Source organism: Phoxinus phoxinus, assembly GCF_949152265.1.
Source record: "Phoxinus phoxinus genome assembly, chromosome: 22".
NCBI lineage: Eukaryota > Metazoa > Chordata > Actinopteri > Cypriniformes > Leuciscidae > Phoxinus > Phoxinus phoxinus.
The window spans coordinates 18,616,539-18,632,683 of record NC_136897.1 but is presented as its reverse complement, the minus strand read 5'-3'; the positions used below and the strand labels follow the sequence as shown (position 1 = coordinate 18,632,683).

The 16,145-nt window shown below is 36.4% G+C and overlaps 2 protein-coding genes across 2 annotated transcripts; one reads left to right on the top strand and one right to left on the bottom strand.

Annotated features, from left to right (window-relative positions):
• Nucleotides 1–1,613: 1,613 nt before the first annotated feature.
• On the bottom strand, nucleotides 1,614–3,686 carry LOC306990457 (ras-related protein Rab-7a; the record flags this gene model as incomplete). Its single annotated transcript, XM_079597333.1, has 5 exons — nucleotides 3,520–3,686; nucleotides 2,856–2,982; nucleotides 2,463–2,681; nucleotides 2,079–2,204; nucleotides 1,614–1,703 (listed from the first exon to the last, which is right to left on the bottom strand). Exons 1-5 carry the CDS (start codon nucleotides 3,570–3,572, stop codon nucleotides 1,614–1,616), a joined length of 615 nt encoding a protein of 204 aa, XP_079453459.1. The 5' UTR covers nucleotides 3,573–3,686.
• Nucleotides 3,687–9,173: 5,487 nt separating this feature from the next.
• Nucleotides 9,174–14,052, top strand: gata1a (GATA binding protein 1a). Its single transcript, XM_079597438.1, has 6 exons — nucleotides 9,174–9,294; nucleotides 10,935–11,142; nucleotides 11,508–11,999; nucleotides 12,083–12,228; nucleotides 12,833–12,958; nucleotides 13,044–14,052. The coding sequence occupies exons 2-6, from the start codon at nucleotides 10,935–10,937 to the stop codon at nucleotides 13,326–13,328; spliced, it is 1,257 nt and encodes a 418-aa protein (XP_079453564.1). The 5' UTR covers nucleotides 9,174–9,294; the 3' UTR covers nucleotides 13,329–14,052.
• The last annotated feature ends 2,093 nt before the right edge of the window (nucleotides 14,053–16,145 follow it).

Sequence of the window (16,145 nt, the reverse complement as noted above, 5' to 3'; positions counted from 1 at the left end):
CTCACAACTTTTATTTTTTTGTTTTATTTTTAAAAATTGTTGGCCAACCACCTTTGGTTTAAGGAATTGTGGGATGAAGGGCTTTTCTCCGGAGGGCTGTGCTGTTGTCAAATACTTTGACACATTGTATTTGTGCTCAAGCCGAGTGGTGATGTGCTACAACTGAAAAGGATGTAAACAAATGTAAACATCTGAAGGGCTTTTACTTTGTTTACTGAGTTTTTCTACGCTTGTTTCCACTCTGTGTTTGTGAATGCCAAACCTTGAGATGTAAAAATCTTAATTTTTTTTTTTTTAATTCCTCACCTTACCAAAATCGCCATTATTAGTAAACACCCAGCTTTTCCCCTTTCTCTGGCTTGTCCTCTTAACTTTTTCACAATGTAACTGTAGAATTTTCTCTGCCCTAGATTGTGAAGGAAATTGTCCATGTGAAGATGAATTTCTACTTTTTTCCCCTTTGATTATCTGAGAGGTATGCAAACTAAATGTTCAGTGTATACCTGTATGTCTCCATGTGGGTGAGGATGGCTGTTCTCATTCTTGGTAAAAGCCAAGTTCGGATTTGACTGTAATATAGTTCATTCATACCGCAAGAAGTGAAGATGATATTCTGGCCTTTTATATATTTACCTGTACAACGTTTTTACATGTTGGTCATCTCCTGATTGCCTTTTTTGTCTTGACTTATAAAAGAAACCGAAATATATAAACTGTCTCCCTGATTAATTATTAGCAATTTCTTTTAGTTTCATGCAGCACATCCTGGGAGTTAATTTCATCCCCAGTGTCTTCCAGAGTTGTGAATTTGAGTAGCTATATTTGATGAAACGCCCTTCGGATAACTGAATAGATACGGCGCTTAACTCGTTTGCATTTAACATGGAGATATTTCTTCTGAAATAAAGGAATGATATCCCAGCATAGTATTCATATGAAGTAGTTCAAGAGGTTTTATTTTTCATACAAAAGTCTTTCACACATGCATCAAAAACAGTTTGTTGTTTTTGATAAATATTTTTAATCTTATCCATTTCATTGTTACTCATTTTAGTAAATTTTACATTGACTAAAATGGTAATTTTAAGTACATTAAAACAGCATTTTAGTTGACTAGAATTTTTTTTTTTGACAGATACATTTTATATATTTAAACGTTGAATAAACGTTTTTTTAAAAGTTATGTTTTTGTATTACACTTTATTGTAAAAAATTAAATGTTGCATTAGTTCATTATCCATGTTTTAATGTGGTGAAAAGAGCGCGTTCACAACATGACTAATTCTGCCAGAACGCAATTACTTATTCATCAGCTGGAAAAAGAAAAGTTAAAGTGATTCCAACAACATTGTTCTTTGTTGTTATTGTTATAGTTGTGGTGTGGACTTCACTATTCTCATAGTATTAGACCGATTATTAAAAATGTATAGTAATCATAATAGATAACGTCCTTGTGAACGGGCCTTAAAGTCCGCATGAAACCGAAGTTGCAATGGTCTTTTTTTCCCCATGTGCACAGATAAATTATAATAAATATTGCAATATTCCATAAAAATAACTGTTTTGAATTCATGTTGATTTAAACAACAGTAGCACAAGAGATTGTCTTTGCTTCAACAATAGCATTTTTTATTTGGCTTCTTATCCTGTTGTTTCTGTATAATCTGGATGTCTTCTCCATTCTCCACATGGTGGCTTTTGAGCTGTAGAGAGTGTGGCACACACAAATGTAACCTAATGCTGCTTTTTTGGTCAAGCTGAGTATTAAATATTCAGTTAGGCTAGTGTCTCTAATCAAAAACTAAATTCAATGGCCTGGTTTCACAGACAGGGCTTAGATTAAGCCAGGATTAGGCCTTAGTTCAGTTAGGACATTTAAACGTGCCTTCACGTTTAAAAAACATTACTTGTGTGCATCTTAAGACAAAACAATGGCACTTTTTAAGATCTGTCAGTGCAAGTTGCGTTCAGTTAAAACAGCTCAAACATGCATTTTAGTCTGGGACTGCCTAGTCTGTAAAAATATTTGTGAAAATACTTCTAACTTAGTTTTGGTTATACAAAATGATTGAACTCACATACTGCAGGGCAGCTCGTGCTGCACTGTGAAAGGTTGTGTCCACGCCAACGTCTTCCTTGGCACTACATTCGAAATATTCAGCTCCGATTTCACTGCACCACTGCTGGGCTTTGTTTGGGGACACCTGTCAATCAAATCCGGCTATCAGTTATAAGCAAAGTAATACATTATTGCCTGGTTTTACAGACAAAGCTTAAACTAAATTGTATGTTTGAGGTGTCTTAACGAAAGCAACTTGCACTGAGATATCTTAAAATATGTCTCAAGACAAATCAAGGTACAATGACCTGTTTTAACTAAAGCCTAATCCTGGTTTAATATAAACCCTGTCTGTGAAACCAGGCCTAGATCTATAGCTCATAATGCAATAGAGTTGGCTAACCTCACGATGATCCAAGTCAATTTTATTGCCGAGCACTATGAAAGGGAAGGCAGTGGGGTCAGAAGGACATGCCTGCACCAGGAACTCTTTCTTCCAGACGTCTAGTGCATCGAAGGAGACGGACGAGGTAACATCAAACACTAGGAGGCAGCAGTGAGCTCCACGATACAGTGCGGTACCCAGGGAATGAAACCTCTCTGTACCTGCAGTGTCCCAGATCTGGTGAGTATTGCATGACATAGTTTGTAGAGCCCTGTTCAACCAGTTGAGATGTAAACTGTGTTATTATAATGAAAGCTATCTGTGGATCCTGTGTATGACATGAAGATAAGGATTTTATTTTATTTTTTAAATCTTGTGGGTTTAACATACATTAATGTAAATGCATCTCACCTGAAGAATCACTGATCTTTTATCAATAGTGACTTCTTTAGCAAGGAAATCTACCCCAATTGTGGCACGATACAATTTAGTAAAGCGATGGTCAACAAACCGGGTCATGAATGAAGATTTTCCCACTCTGTTAAGACAAAAAGAAATAGGGACAACTAACTGACCAGAGAATTTACTGGTAAATTATACGATTAACTACAATGCAGTGCATTGACCTTGAGTTACAGAACCAGCTGCCTCTATAAATGACAAACTTTTTAGAAACACAAGCCGCTGTTGAGGTTTTTTCATGTTTAGAGAGTCACTTCTTTTAGTTACTTTCTGTACTTCCTTGTTTTTGTGTAACAGTATATAGGCTTTTGTTTTGGGGTCGCACATACACTGGTGTTCAAAAGTTTGGAATCACTAAAACATCTTGAAAACTTTATGTAATCTTTAAAAATATGAATCAAATGTATTTACAATATTGTTTTTTATCAATATAATCCAACCTTGGTGAATAAAATGATCACATTCTTTCAGAAACATAAAAACGTCATAATGATACCAAACCTTTGAAGGGTAATTCATGTATTTGTTCTTGCAAAATTTGCTGGAAAAGCTGTTATTCATTTATGTGCTTTACTACTAGATACCATCATTACTTTCTAAGACAGACACTCACCCAGAGTTTCCGATAAGAATCACTTTCAAGTGTGGTGTGCTCCACTCAGTCATGATAAAAATAACCAAAGCTGTCTTCAATGAAAGGAGGTCGTGAAGGAACTCATCTTAGTCAACACTTCTCCTTGTTGCATTTCAGACTAGTGTGTGTCCTGTTCATATCACTGATCCATAAGAAAACATGGCAAAATAGGTAATGGTTAACCACCTTAGCAGTGTAAGGTAAACAAACGCCTTGCTAAACTAAACAGGTGGTGTAACAAAAGTGCATGATGTTGATGTTGTGCTCTTCCTGGACAGCTTTAAATTTCATGATCTGGTATTTTACAACATAACATTGCTGTTCATTTTTCAATAGGCCAAATGTGACAGAAGTTTGGAAAGTTTATTTATGCATCAACTAATGCATAGGTATCATAAATGAACAATGAACTATTTTTACAGCATTTATTTAATAGGCTAGTTGTAAATTAGTGACATTCATCTATGACATTATGTTGAGTATCAACGTTTTTTGTGATTTAGATAACATTTTTAGATTGGTGGAGTTTATATAGCCTAGAGCTATATATAGTAGGCCTAGTTTTATTTGATTTTATACAATTTATAAAAGCTTACCCAAGAAGTGGGGTAAGATTTCCTCTTTGAATAATTTTATATTTTGTGCTGTGATAAGAAATTTAGCCAATATTTTTTACTTATTTACCTTAATATCGCATTGGCTAATGATGCATAGCCAATGCGATATTAAGGTAAATAAGTAAAAAATATTGGCTAAATTTCTTATCACAGCACAAAATATAAAATGCGATCATCCTTCATCCTGCACATACTAAACCTAGCCGAATCTCGAATATGACATAAAATAAAAATTCATTAACAATTTATTAGTAAATGTAGAAATTAACACGAATATGCTAAAGATTAATATCCGCGCTCTTCAATACTTGATTTTGACTGGTCAACAAGACAGACTTCATGTGTGTGTCTCTCTCTCTCTCTCTCTCTCTCTCTCTCTCTCTCTCTCTCTCTCTCTCTCTCTCTCGGATTTTACCGTGTTGTGTTGTTCAAATGTGAACAGTCTGGTGCCATCATGCATCAAATTGATTGTAGTGAAAATTACCTCAGAAGACTTCAACATTATTATTAGGCGTAGCCTACTGTAAAATTGTTCGTCTTTTTGCTTGCTCGAACTCAGATAGGCCTACAGGTAAAACAAGCAAACACAAATTATCTCATATTGTACACCTGTTTTGTTTTAAATCTGTGACTTAAGGTAGACAACTGACTTGGTCTGGTCAGCTTTTACAGATTTTTGATCGTTGTAATTATACACTAATCTTTGAAATAACTTGGAGTTCCACACACAATAGGCTACCATACATTTGATAATATTCAGTAGCCCACCATAGTAGGCCTATATCAAAGTACCATGGTGTAACCATGTAATACCATTTACAGAGAGGCTAGGCTACTGTATGGTATACACCACAGCACTGCATTGTAAGTGTAGCTTATCATCATTAATTTTGCTTTCAAAGTTCAAAAGATAGAGGCAAACACTTGGCAGAACCCGCTATGTCAGAGGTCCTCACATGGGAGGTGTCTTTCTGTGTCAGTTAAGGGTGTGGAGGGCAGAACTGTAAATTGTAACCGGTTGTAACAGTGAATATTGAGACCAGTTGTCCTCAACTGAAACGTGGTTTTGACTAACTTACCTCACAAAACACAGACAAACTTAGCTGGTACCTTTGAGTCACACTATTACTTATGGGAGCTGTGGCTTTGAGGTCAGGTACACATCCTCTTCTTAAAAAGTTTTGAATTTCACCTCTAACATCTCATGCATTGCTCTCTCTATGAATTTTAAATACTTTCACATTTTGTTCTACAAAAGTTATACACTCAAATGTGAATTTTGAGACTTAAAATTGTATTGATTTTTCACAATATTTCAGTTTTATCAATTATATCTTATGACATGCTACATAAGAACTGCTACTGCCATAAGGATGTGAGTTTTTATGCTTGAAGAATCTGACAACCATTGTAGGTCTGTCTTGTAACTTGTTGAAAGCCACTATTCTAAAAACAAATGATAAATTCCCCAGGGAACCGATGGTGAACAGTCTTCCGTGTTAGCCTACAAAATGACGACATGAGTGAATAGCTTTATTGTTTATGTTGTGGATGAAGTGGTGAGGAGGAGGAGGAGGGACAGACTGGAAATTATTTCAGTGCGATATATCCTCTTACAGTCTGCAACCCATAGACAAGAACATTCTGTGTTCTCTCACTCAGACTTATCTTTGGGATAAGACTTTTGACTAGAAATGATTTTTTGAGTCTTGAGGATGAGAGATTTGGGAATGAAGATAATTGTTGGCAATAGCACTTCCTTTTGTGGATGATCTGAAAGAAATTTATTCTAACTTTGGAAATAAAAAAAGAAATAATTCGGCGGGGCAGAGAGAGAAAGAGGCGGTCCTCTGAGTCGTATACCCTCATGACACAGTGCTGCTCAGCTGGCGGTGTGAGGCAGAGATAAGAACATGCTTTCATGGAAGTTTATTTTCTTGGAACTGGAGCGCTGCCCCAAGAACCCACAAATACCCCCAACCCTTTGGCCTTTCTGCTCTGGCCCCCGCACTATCCTGACCAGTAACAGTTCCCGCAGAGGTCTTGTGTCACTCCCCAACTGAAACATCTTTTTGGATGCACATGGGCATTGTGTATTTGGCACCTGGATGATCTGGATCTAAGGACTTCCTGGTTTCGGGAATGGTTATCATTATACTAAAAGAACTGTTACATCTACTGTTTTCACTCACTGTGCCCCTTAAACAAAACCCTGGATTGCAAACGTATTACATATATGTTGCATGCATATAGTTGTACTGAGATAATTTCTTTTAAATTATGGAGAGACCAATGCAATATTTTGAAATAAAATACAATATAAGTCTCTCTCTATCTTGCTTTTTATATGTGTATGTTCAAACATTTGGGATATTTTTTTTATTCAGCAAGGACACTTTACATTGATTAAAACTGACAGTAAAGATATTTGTAATGTTCTAAAAGATTTCTATTTCAGATAAATTCTGTTCTTTTGAACTTTCTGTTTTACACACAAAAATATGAATCAGCTCAACTGTTTTAAACAACAATAATAAGTGTGTTTGTAGATAATTTTTCTATTTATAGTTTTTAAATATACGTAGGCTATATTAACTGTAAGTCTATACATACATATACAGTATATATATACAGTATATGGTGTATGGTTCAGGTATACCCTATGTACATTATGGCAATACCTGAAATCTTTTTGGTCCTTATGATGAAAACAACTTATAAATCAAAGTGATGTTTTTTGAAATGTAAAATTTCAGAAAGTTTTCTGTGATGGGTTTAGAGGTAGGGTTAAGGGATAGAGTTTATAAAAAAATCATTATGTCTATGCAACGTCTGCATAAAACATGAAAACCGAATATTTATGTATTGTGTAATTACCTGTGTTTTTGAGTGTGTTTGTGTAAAAATGAGAAACATGTTTGTTGGTTTTGGCCTCGATATGTCATCATAATTAGCTTCAAATAAAAATACTACACAACTGAAGTAAGTCCTCGTGTGTGTGTGTGTGTGTGTGTGTGTGTGTGTGTGTGTGTGTGTGTGTGTGTGTGTGTGTGTGTGTGTGTGTGTGTGTGTGTGTGTGTGTGTGTGTGTGTGTGTGTGTGTGTGTGTGTGTGTGTGTGTGTGTGTGTGTGTGTGTGTGTGTGTGTGTGTGTGTGTGTGTGTGTGTGTGTGTGTGTGTGTGTGTGTGTGTGTGTGTGTGTGTGTGTGTGTGTGTGTGTGTGTGTGTGTAAAAGAGAAGGTTGTCTTACTACCACTGTAGGGTGTCACTGTTCCTGTGAGTTTGTTCATTTAGTGTCATGGCTAGTCTTACGATTCCCCAGCCTCCCACTCCAATCTTGATAACCTCTTATCACAGTTCAGCAGCCAGCACACACACACACACAGCCACCAGCCACATCCCTCAACGCTGCCCCCCCCCCCCCCTTTTTTTTTTGGTCTTCAGTGTTCTTTTTATTTGGCAGTCTTTTGTGAGGAGATCCGCTTACAGTAATATACAAGTATTTTAAATTCTACAGATGAAGAAAAAAACCACATAATAAATAAATATATTTATATCTATAGTTTTACATCTTTACAAAACTGATCATGACTCATCTTGTAACTTTCAAAATGTTTAGGACAGAAATTAAGCCATGTTTTGTGTTTATTGGTTTGTTTTTAAAATGATAGTTCACTCATATATTTCATCATATCTTTTTATAGCAGAATAGGCCTACTCAACAACTCTTTTCCACTGAATGAAAGTGAATGGGGACCATGGATGTCAAGAAAGTTAAATAAGCTCAATTTTAAAAAGTAATGATGAAAATTTGGGCCTGTTGCTCACACAAAACTATCGCATGGCTTCATGAAACTCTGACTATAGCACTATAATAGTGCACAAGTCGTATGGTCTACTTTTACGATGCTTTATCTTGTTCTGTGTATTTTGTAGCTTGACAGCCCCCCAGCTCACCATCCACTTTCATTAAATGGAAAACACCGAAGAAAGTTTTACAGGTTTGGAATGACAGGAGGGTGAGTAAATGACATTTTGGTTTAACTATATCCTAATGTAACAATGTATTCGCCGTATGTTCAAGTTCTAAAATAGGTCCTTATGTAAATCAATAACCTGGCCCTTGTTTAAGGATTTGCTTCTCTGGATCTCATCCCAGTTTCCCTGAAAATTATAAATGCACAATGGTGGGGGGAAGTTGAAGGTGTTTTGACTGTCAAATGACAGTGACAGTCTAAGTCCTGTGCTCAGCCAGGCCGTACTGCGTCCATATCTCTGCCCATGATTGCAGCATTTGAGTTTATTTGCATTACTGTTCTTTGCTGAGCTGCACCAGGGAAAAGTGCTTTTGCATTTTCATTTGCTTTGTTCACAGTCACCGTTTCCATTTGGACTGGTCTTTGTTACTTCTTTGTGCCATTTTAATTCCCGAATTTATTGTGTAGGTGCCATGGCATACTTATCCCATGGCATACATGCTCTATGAATTTTTTTTTTTTTTTTACGCATCAGTGCTCCTTTATCATTGCTGTGCTTGAATCATATGTACGATATGTTTATGGTTGTTGTAAACTAAGGTTTCTCATATTCTCTGTCGGATTTTCTCAGGCAATGAGCAGTTAGATTTCCCTCTTTATCTTTATTTATACACCAACCCTTTTTATATAACCGGTTTGTGAGAACGTATATAGAATAACTGGTATAATTTAGCATGTTTCTGTTCTGGTCAACCAAAAAGCTCAATAACTGATTGACGTTTGAGTGTGATGTCTGAATAGTTAACAATTTTGTGTTCAAAATCCTGTCCTATAGCCGATCACAATCATAATGGTCAAGAATATTTGATACAAACCACCATTGTTAAAGTGATCTATACTTAGTTGCTGTGTCAGCCGGAGATCTGACATAGAATATTCAAAACTCTAAGCATGGCCGTATGGTAGGAGTGTCCAAAAAAAGTACCCCAACCCCACCCATTGGTGCCCTACAATTTTAAATGAAGTTGCTAGTTCCTAAAGGCTGAAGGAGATAAGCAAGCGAGCAGAGAACCAGTAGACTCTCAAGCCGTCCTCCATGGTCTGTGCAGTGGTGTGAATCTACTCACCTGATAAACAAAGATACTCAATACATCACTTGCAGGTAAGTTCTTCTGTGCAGTGCCGTGCCAGTGAAAGTGTCTCAACGTTACTCACTAAATTATTTTGTGTTTAGATATGGAAGAAAGATTTTTCTTATTTATTAAATTCATCTTTAATATTTGCCAAATATGTAATATACTTGGTTCTGACATTACAGTTAAAAATAAGCCAATTTAATCATTTAGTGGACATATAAACAAATTAATCAATGTGTGCTGTTTGCAATATTTTTTATAAACTTGTATATATGATCATTCTTTATATGAATTATTATTTGCTATTAAACCAGCACATTTTTAAAATGAGCATTTAATAAATGTATTGCTTTCTGTATTTAAGAGCTTGCAAGTTGCAACAATAATGAGCCAAAAAAAAGAGGTGTTAATTATTAGTGAAATGTATTTTTTTTCTCATTTTATTCAAATTGTATTGTAATCATTGTTACTATCATACAAATTTAAATTTAAACAAAAATATAATTCGGAATGTCTGCCAAAACATAATTACCAACATATAATTCGGTATATATCAATATACTATATTTCTAGCCTAAATGTAAATATATTTGTGTGAAAATAGGTCGTTCACGCTTTGAGTCAAGATTCGTTCAATAATTTCCCATTGATCGCACAGCATTATGCTAATATAGGCTATACAGTGCAGTGTGTGCAATCATTGAGACTGATAATGATAAAACAGTTATCAGGAGAATATGCGATGCTATTCACGATCATTCAAGATTGACGGGTTTTCTGTTTAACGTGATAGGCCTAACATGATTGACTGACGAAAATTGCGAGAAAATATGTTCCAATATTATTGTTAATTACTATGTATAGGCTATATTCAATCATATTTAGTTCAATTTAACTAAATTGTTTTGTGAAATTATAATGTCTGTTTGTAGTTGAGTTTAATTTAACTTAAATAGGCACCTTGCTTAATTTATAGCAAAAAAAAAAAAAAAAAAAAAAAAAAACATAATTACCTGAATGCATTATCAATGCAATAAAGACTAGCTCCGAGATAAATAAATATATGTGGTTCTGATAATGATCTAATTATCTAGTAATCAAATTCTTTTACACAGCAATATCCTACAGATCTGTACCCACAAATTTTGTTCGACCTTCTGAGCTTAACTAGCTGTAAATAGGCTAGGCCTACTCTTTAAAAAAAAACTGATAAAAAAATGTAAATGATGTTTCAAGACCATTTTTCAGGGAAGATATTTAATCATTGATCTTGCTCGACCGTTATTCTGTTTCAAAGACAATATGGTCTTTCTGTTAAGCTTTTAATAGTCAATTTCCCTAAGGGATTGAACGTTGTTGTGAGCTAATGCTAACTGTGAGAAATTCAGACATACTGTATTTTTAGTGCTGACTTTTTGCCACAGTCAAATGAGGACCTTTTAAAGGGAAGTGTGACAGGCCGTACTGTCTAGATACCTTAATAAAATATTCTATGGACCAAGGTCTATATTAGCCTACCTGTCAGGCTACCTGTTAGCATTTCCATTCATCTTGATGGCAGTTTCTCAGCTATAAGGATTGTGAAAAAATATTTGAACTTTGGAATTGATTAAATTCATAATTCTTTCAAAACTATTGTTTGAATGTTATTTCTCCCACTTGTAAGATGGAGAACTCATCTGAGCAGTCTCGTTGGGTGTCCCCCAGCCTGATCAGTCCCGACCCATTAGCAAACTACACCACAGAGCCTGGTTTACTGCCACCCGGTGAAGATGATGAGCCCTTCTACTCCAGCTCTGAGGTTGACTTACTCCCATCTTATTATTCCTCTAGTGTCCAGAGTCGAGCCTCGTCGTCTTACAGACACAGTCCAGGTGAGATCCTCACTGTAGTTCAAGTGAAATGTGCCATTTCTGCATCTCCGAATGGTATTGCAATTATAATAAGAGATCAGTAGGAGTTGTTTGAAGACATGCAACCATTGTTTCACTGGTTTTCACACTTCCGTAAAACGATAGTTCACACAAAAATGAAATGTCTATTATTTACTCACCATAATGTTGTTTCAAACTTGTATGACCTTCTCTTAAACACAATGTCTTAATTGTTGAAAGTCAGAGGTCCAGAGGTGTTGTTTTGAACCCCATTGTCACTTTTTAGACAAAAACATCCTTCAAAACTATCAATATTGAGGGACATTATAGTCAAAATGTGTTACTTTTTTATTCCATTGAAATAGTTCGCCAAGTCTACTCCTCTCCATCTCTACTGGGAAACATCCAGTGGCTGGACAACTCTGTAGGCCACTCTCTAAACTCTTCCTATAACCCCACATCCACTGTATGGGCAAGCAGCCCATTCACAAAGACACCTCTCCACCCTCACACCAGCACGTCCATCTACCCGAACAGTGCGACCTCATCTTTCACATCCCCCAAAGAGGGATTCCCTTCCCTGAGTCATGATGGGAAGGAAAGTCCCAGGCTCCAGGAAGTCCTAAAAGCCGAGCGCCTGAGTCCCATGGGTGGAGGGGGAAGCAGCTTTCTCAATCTGAGTTCAGCCTCTGGAGGTGTGTATGGTCCTTCTCCACACATGCTGAGTCCATACGGATCGTACATGACCACGTCACAGGACTATAGTTCAGCGGCACTCTATTCTAGTGGTGGACCATGGATGAGCCCCTCGTCATACTCACCCAAACTTCGCAACAAGATGAGACTTTCGCCACCAGGTAAGTCAATTTCCTCTAGAAAATGATTGAGAAAGTTAAAATCCTGCATGATTCTGAATATTAATTACTTTTGAATTTGACAGAGGCTCGTGAATGTGTAAATTGTGGTGCCACTGCCACCCCTCTGTGGCGTCGAGATGGGACAGGCCACTACCTCTGTAATGCTTGCGGACTGTACCATAAGATGAATGGCCAGAACAGACCCCTCATCAGACCAAAAAAGAGGCTGGTATGTAAAATAATAAATAAAAAAACAGGTGATAGTTTGTGATTTTATCAAGTCAAGTGAACGCACTTTTCACAATTCACATTGGTTCAAAGCAGTTAATACTTATAATAGCTTAAGAAATTCATGGCTTATAGTCTCATTAGATTAGATAGTAGATTATATCTTGCTATAAAGCGAGATTTGCTATATCGCCCAACACGAGCAGCCTATGTGGATAAAGTTGGAAAAAGTTGGATATAATCTATATATCTATAGAGCTGTGCGATACAGTTTACATTTCTGCGAAAATATAACCAATCACACAGCTGAGATTTGCTACATAGTATATTGCTTACCGTGAGTGTACTCTACTGTATGTACGCAGGTAAAATAGGATGTACTATATATCCAACTTTTAATATATTGCTGGGCAATAATATAGTTTGATGATATAACAATCAAGCATTTAAGATTTGCTATATTGTGGTATAGTATATTCCGTTTTACATTAGTGTACTGTATGTAACTAGGTTTATAGTTATAGTTGGGGTTATATATTAATAAAATCATTCATTGTGTGGTGATTATATCAACTTTTTGACAATAAATTCTGCTTGTGTGTCAGATTGTCAGCAAACGCGCTGGAACGCAGTGTGCCAACTGCCACACAAGCACTACCACGCTATGGAGACGCAATGCCAGTGGCGAGCCTGTGTGCAACGCCTGCGGCCTCTATTTTAAACTGCACAATGTGAGTATACACATTTATACTATATTTACCGGAAGGAAAAACGAGTAACTGCCCAATTTAATATCTCTGTTGTGCCTTTTTGCAGGTCAACAGGCCCTTAACTATGAAGAAGGATGGCATACAGACACGGAATCGCAAGGTGTCTAACAGAAACAAGAAGGGCAAAAAGAGCACAGTGTCAGAGGTTTACCCTGACATGTCTCACATCGCACCTCCTGATGAGCATGTAGGACCCTACTCTATGAACCCAGGACCGCTCCTGTCTTATAGCCACACCCCTCATCTACTGCCCCCTTCCGCCTTGCACTCCTCTCCCACTTTGTCCTACAGCCACCACCCAAACTCTGGCATGATGCCCACGCTTGTGTGAAGGAAATGTCCGTTGGACCGTGAGGCATGTACATTACGTTGTAGATATAGTAAACACACATAACGCATCACATCACATTTTTAAATAAAGAGAAAATGCGTAAAGCAACTCCATAACAGTGCCAGTCTAACAGTTTGTCAGGGATTTTGAAGCAGTTATGTAGTTTGAATATTGGAACAGAAAAACTTGGTAGCTGAAACTCTCACCTATATTATATAATGACATATGTAAATATTTATGATTTTAGGCCTTATTTTATGTGCTATAATCATATGTTATGATTTATTTTGAGACGTTCAATAAATGTCTTTTAATTAAATTTTTTGAGGTATAACAAAATATTATATCCACCTTAGTTTTAACATAAGAGCGGGAACGGCCATTTGTATCTTCCAGTGTCATCTGCTTTGTTGTTTTAGCTGTACAAAAACAGTGTGTTATGCTGCTTGAAATTGCAAACTGGTATTTGTTGTCATATGATTTTAATTCATTGTCATTATAAACACACTGGTTTGTAGCGCAAGTAGTTATACTGTACTTTGTTATTCTTCTAGCTATTTACCTTAATGGCTAATGAATCAGAAGTCTCGCACATTCATGGAAAATTGATTGTGCATTGCAAAATAAGGTGGATAACACCACCAGTAAGGCTCAAGTAACCCCTCAGACACCAAACCAGATATGTGATCCACTTACCACTACCTTACCATCACATTTTTATTATATAAAAAAACATCAGTTCTGTGGGTCAAAACTCACCATGTTAGTGCAGTTTACAGCAAAAACCTGCACAATTTTGTTTTCTTTCCTAAAAAGGTACTGAAAAGATATGTACATGCACACAAACCTCTATGATTTATACATTTGTTCAGTTCCTTTTAAGGAAAGCAAATTAAATGATGTGTGTAATTTTATACATTTGTGTGACTCTCAAAGGTGAGCACTTCCAGTGTGGTGATGGTATTTAAATTTCGCAAACTGTTTTAGAGCTTGTGGTTTGAAGCTCACTATTTGAACTTCGTGTCACTCCAGCTATGCAATAACAGTGTCATTGTCCATTCATCCACTCTGGAGAGACTTTAACAATTGATCTGCTTTTGGAGCATGAACATGCAAATTAAACACTTTCCATAAAGCTGGCGGAGGGCGACAAAACATTTAACCAAGCTTCCACTTGTCCCAGGTCCTAAATTTAGCTCACACGGAAAAACTGTTATATCTGTGTACACAACGCAACTGCAGGTTGTCGTGTGGCCCAGATGCTGGCAAAATAGATGCACCTGCACTGACACTCTAACATGGAGAATATGAGAACCAATTTATGCTGAAAAACAATTGGTCCGACACACATACTGTCATAGTATTCATGAATTCAAATGTTCTGTTGGTATGCAGGTGTTTAGGATTAATACATTCAGACATACTAACTTGACATTGACCTTTGACCCATGTGTTCTGTGACCACATATACAAAAACTCAAAAAGTAATTTACTCAGATGTTATCCTATAGCACTTACCCTTTTACAAGGTGTTGGGACAATTTAGTTTAGACTAAGGAGAAAGTGATAACCTTTTCATGCAAGACTACAAATGCTTAAAGAATCTCTTACATTGAAATAAACAAAAATGTAATGCACATTGAATGGTTTGGCTTTAACATAGTTGGGTTTTAAAGTCAACAGTTTTTTTGAAACTCATAAGAAAAATGTAAAAGCAACTCAAGCACCTGCAATTTTAGTTTCTCAGCAAGGCCTTAAAATAAACTAGTTTACCTCATGGAGGATGGAGCAATTCCAGAAATACATCGTTTTTTGCATACTTGCATATACTGAGGTCAAATCATTGCATGATTGATCATTAGTCATGTGCAAAAGTGAAGAACAGATCACGTGGAACCATGAACATCTGTGGATGTCAACTAATCATGAACCCTAGCTGACTCATTCAGAAATGGTTTCAGAAAACTCTTAATTTGCAAAGACTTACATAAACTAGTCTGATCTTAAATATTAACACTACTCATATTTGCATATTCTAAAAATAATAAATCTGTCTTATCTCAGCCTTTTATAGTGACACAGTTACTACAGCTTTAGATCCTGAAAACATATACACAAATACCAAGGGCTTGATAAATAAAAGGCAACCTTTATGGTTTGTCCCCGTTTGAAACGTTAAACAAGCAAACTCTGAGTGGCAGGTGGGTATCTATTTTTTCTGTTTTGTCCTCACTGAGTTTATCTGCTGGGACGACCAGCCATGTATTGGGGAAATGGTGACAAATGACTGCAAGAGATTAGCAACCACAGGACCAGCAGAGCAAATTCAAAACAGCATCCGTTACAGTCCTTCTGTCTCAGTCTCTCTTCCCTCACAAATACTTGCTAATACGAACCACATATGATACATGTCCACTACTAAATCTTTTATCAAAGGTCTACGGAATCAGTGCATTTTCAGAGCACAAACTGCAACATATAGACATTAAAATGTATACCCTTTATGAATGAAACGGCGCACAGTGCAAATTTGGCAAAAATTAATCATACTAATGATGTAATAAGAGTCTGTGCAAATACTTCCCCACTGGCATTATTCAAGCAAACATGAACAACAACTTTTAGGATTGCTGAATTGGCAAAATGCAGCTGCCATGAACGTGTTATGTAAATTAAAATCTGTAATAATTGAATGACTGTGAGCTTATAGACAGTGACCTCTAAGGGCAGTGCGGTGTCAATACAAGTCAAAATAGAGGTCAACTGTTAAGTTACTTGGCAAGAATATTAAAAAAAGACTATAAAAAGGAAAGATGT